The 2,500-nt window shown below is 39.4% G+C and overlaps 3 protein-coding genes across 5 annotated transcripts in view; 1 reads left to right on the forward strand and 2 right to left on the reverse strand.

Annotated features, from left to right (window-relative positions):
- LOC137655847 (octopamine receptor beta-2R-like) overlaps positions 1–2,500 on the forward strand; it is a 605,153-nt gene that overhangs the window by 338,204 nt on the left and 264,449 nt on the right. The window lies entirely within an intron of this gene.
- Positions 2,009–2,416, reverse strand: LOC137655536 (uncharacterized). The gene has a single exon (XM_068389432.1). The coding sequence runs from the start codon at positions 2,414–2,416 to the stop codon at positions 2,009–2,011; it is 408 nt and encodes a 135-aa protein (XP_068245533.1).
- Positions 2,436–2,500, reverse strand: part of LOC137655537 (uncharacterized protein PFA0635c-like) — a 1,224-nt gene continuing 1,159 nt past the window's right edge. The window contains exon 1 of the mRNA XM_068389434.1: positions 2,436–2,500. This exon is cut by the window's right edge and continues 1,159 nt beyond it. Coding sequence (XP_068245535.1) covers positions 2,436–2,500 — 65 coding nt within the window.

Here is a 2,500-nt window from a genome sequence, read left to right on the forward strand (position 1 = left end):
CTCTGCTTTAACAATCTAGGTATGTACCATTACAAATAGGATCAAAATGAATGTAAGCTTACTTTTCAAGAACTATGCAGTCCCGAATCTAAAATGTGCATCGAGCTATGCATTCATCCTGATTCAACATTGGTGATAGTAAATAGTATTCAGATATGAGAGTCTATAGTACTAAAAAGCTTTACAGTTTTAGCAATGAAAGGAGCTGCCCATATATCTTCTCATGTGTTATACTAGCCCCAAGGAGGTTTGTGGAGCCCAAAGTTTTATCCTTGAAAAGGACCCCAGGGTTGTAATTATAGTCATCAAACATTACAAACATTTGATATTAAAGCAAGTAACCGATAATTGAAGGCATCCAGATTAAAAAGAATTCCATCTACGATAGTCTTGAGGTTAAAAATAAAAGATGGAAGCAGCTGTACATAATAAATACACACACACACCCACACACACACACATATATATATATATATATATATATATATATATATATATATATATATATGTATGTATGTATGTATATTTATTATGTATATATACAGTATATATATATATATATATATATATATATATATATATATATATGTATCTCTATATATGTGTATATATATATATATATATATATATATATATATATATATATGTATATATATGTGTATCTCTATATATATATGTGTATATATATACATATATATATATATATATATATATATATATATATATATATATATATATAGTCTCATTTCTCGACAATCTGGTATTCGCTAAAGAAATAGATAAATGGACGAGTAGTGGCAGTATTTTGCGTGCATCCATTTCGAATAAAAGGGACTGGTGAATAATAACTTGCATATCAATGACTAAACTGTGAACAAAACTGACTATTGCTGACTTTTGGGAGGGTGATGGTGGGTTATTGTGCATCTGTTATTCGATATTGCTTGGGGGAACTTTTCTAGCATTTTTTTTATTCTTATGTAATGATTACATGACGCTTTGAACTGATTAAAAATTTGCCTCTTTTTTTTTTTTTTTTTTTTTTTTTTATCCTCTTCCTTTACTCAATGGCTTCATGTAAGGAAGCATTTGTGGTAAATTTAATCTATTTCGGTAATTTACAATATTATTATTATTATTATTATTACTACTACTACTACTACTACTACTACTACTACTACTACTACTACTACCTGGAAAATATATGGGGCTTAGCCAATTTTCATCACCACGCTGGCCACTGTGCATTGGCGATTGTGGGAGACTTTAGTCTGATCACTCACAGCAAACCAACATAGTATGGGTGACCCTGACTAGTACAGCTTTGCTGATCATGGCGCTACACAAACCCTTTCACCACCATTAGTGTAGTTATTGCGTTCTTTTCATAAGCTAATGCTGATATGTTTGTAAATATAATGGTATTTAAAGTAAGCGTGGATTGCAATCTTTTTTTTTAAAGTTTACTAAGTAGTTTGTTTTTACGGTGTCGTAGGTCATGTTTTGTGGTGCGTGGTCGTAGGGCATGTTATGTGGTGAGTGGTCGTAGGGCATGTTATGTGGTGCGTGGTCGTTGGTCATGTTTTGTGGTGCGTGGTCGTAGGGCATGTTATGTGGTGCGTGGTCGTAGGTCATGTTTTGTGGTGCGTGGTCGTAGGGCATGTTATGTGGTGCGTGGTCGTAGGGCATGTTAAGTGGTGCGTGGTCGTAGGGCATGTTATGTGGTGCGTGGTCGTAGGTCATGTTTTGTGGTGCGTGGTCGTAGGGCATGTTATGTGGTGCGTGGTCGTAGGGCATGTTAAGTGGTGCGTGGTCGTAGGGCATGTTATGTGGTGCGTGGTCGTTGGTCATGTTTTGTGGTGCGTGGTCGTAGGCATGTTATGTGGTGCGTGGTCGTAGGTCATGTTTTGTGGTGCGTGGTCGTAGGGCATGTTATGTGGTGCGTGGTCGTAGGTCATGTTTTGTGGTGCGTGGTCGTAGGGCATGTTATGTGGTGCGTGGTCGTAGGTCATGTTTTGTGGTGCGTGTCGTAGGGCATGTTATGTGGTGCGTGGTCGTAGGTCATGTTTTGTGGTGCGTGGTCGTAGGGCATGTTATGTGGTGCGTGGTCGTAGGTCATGTTTTGTGGTGCGTGGTCGTAGGGCATGTTATGTGGTGCGTGGTCGTAGGGCATGTTAAGTGGTGCGTGGTCGTAGGGCATGTTATGTGGTGCGTGGTCGTAGGTCATGTTTTGTGGTGCGTGGTCGTAGGGCATGTTATGTGGTGCGTGGTCGTAGGTCATGTTTTGTGGTGCGTGGTCGTAGGGCATGTTATGTGGTGCGTGGTCGTAGGTCATGTTTTGTGGTGCGTGGTCGTAGGGCATGTTATGTGGTGCGTGGTCGTAGGTCATGTTTTGTGGTGCGTGGTCGTAGGGCATGTTATGTGGTGCGTGGTCGTTAGGTCATGTTTTGTGGTGCGTGGTCGTAGGGCATGTTATGTGGTGCGTGGTCGTAGGTCATGT

The sequence above is a fragment of the Palaemon carinicauda genome, chromosome 16 (genome assembly GCF_036898095.1).
Source record: "Palaemon carinicauda isolate YSFRI2023 chromosome 16, ASM3689809v2, whole genome shotgun sequence".
Lineage (NCBI taxonomy): Eukaryota > Metazoa > Arthropoda > Malacostraca > Decapoda > Palaemonidae > Palaemon > Palaemon carinicauda.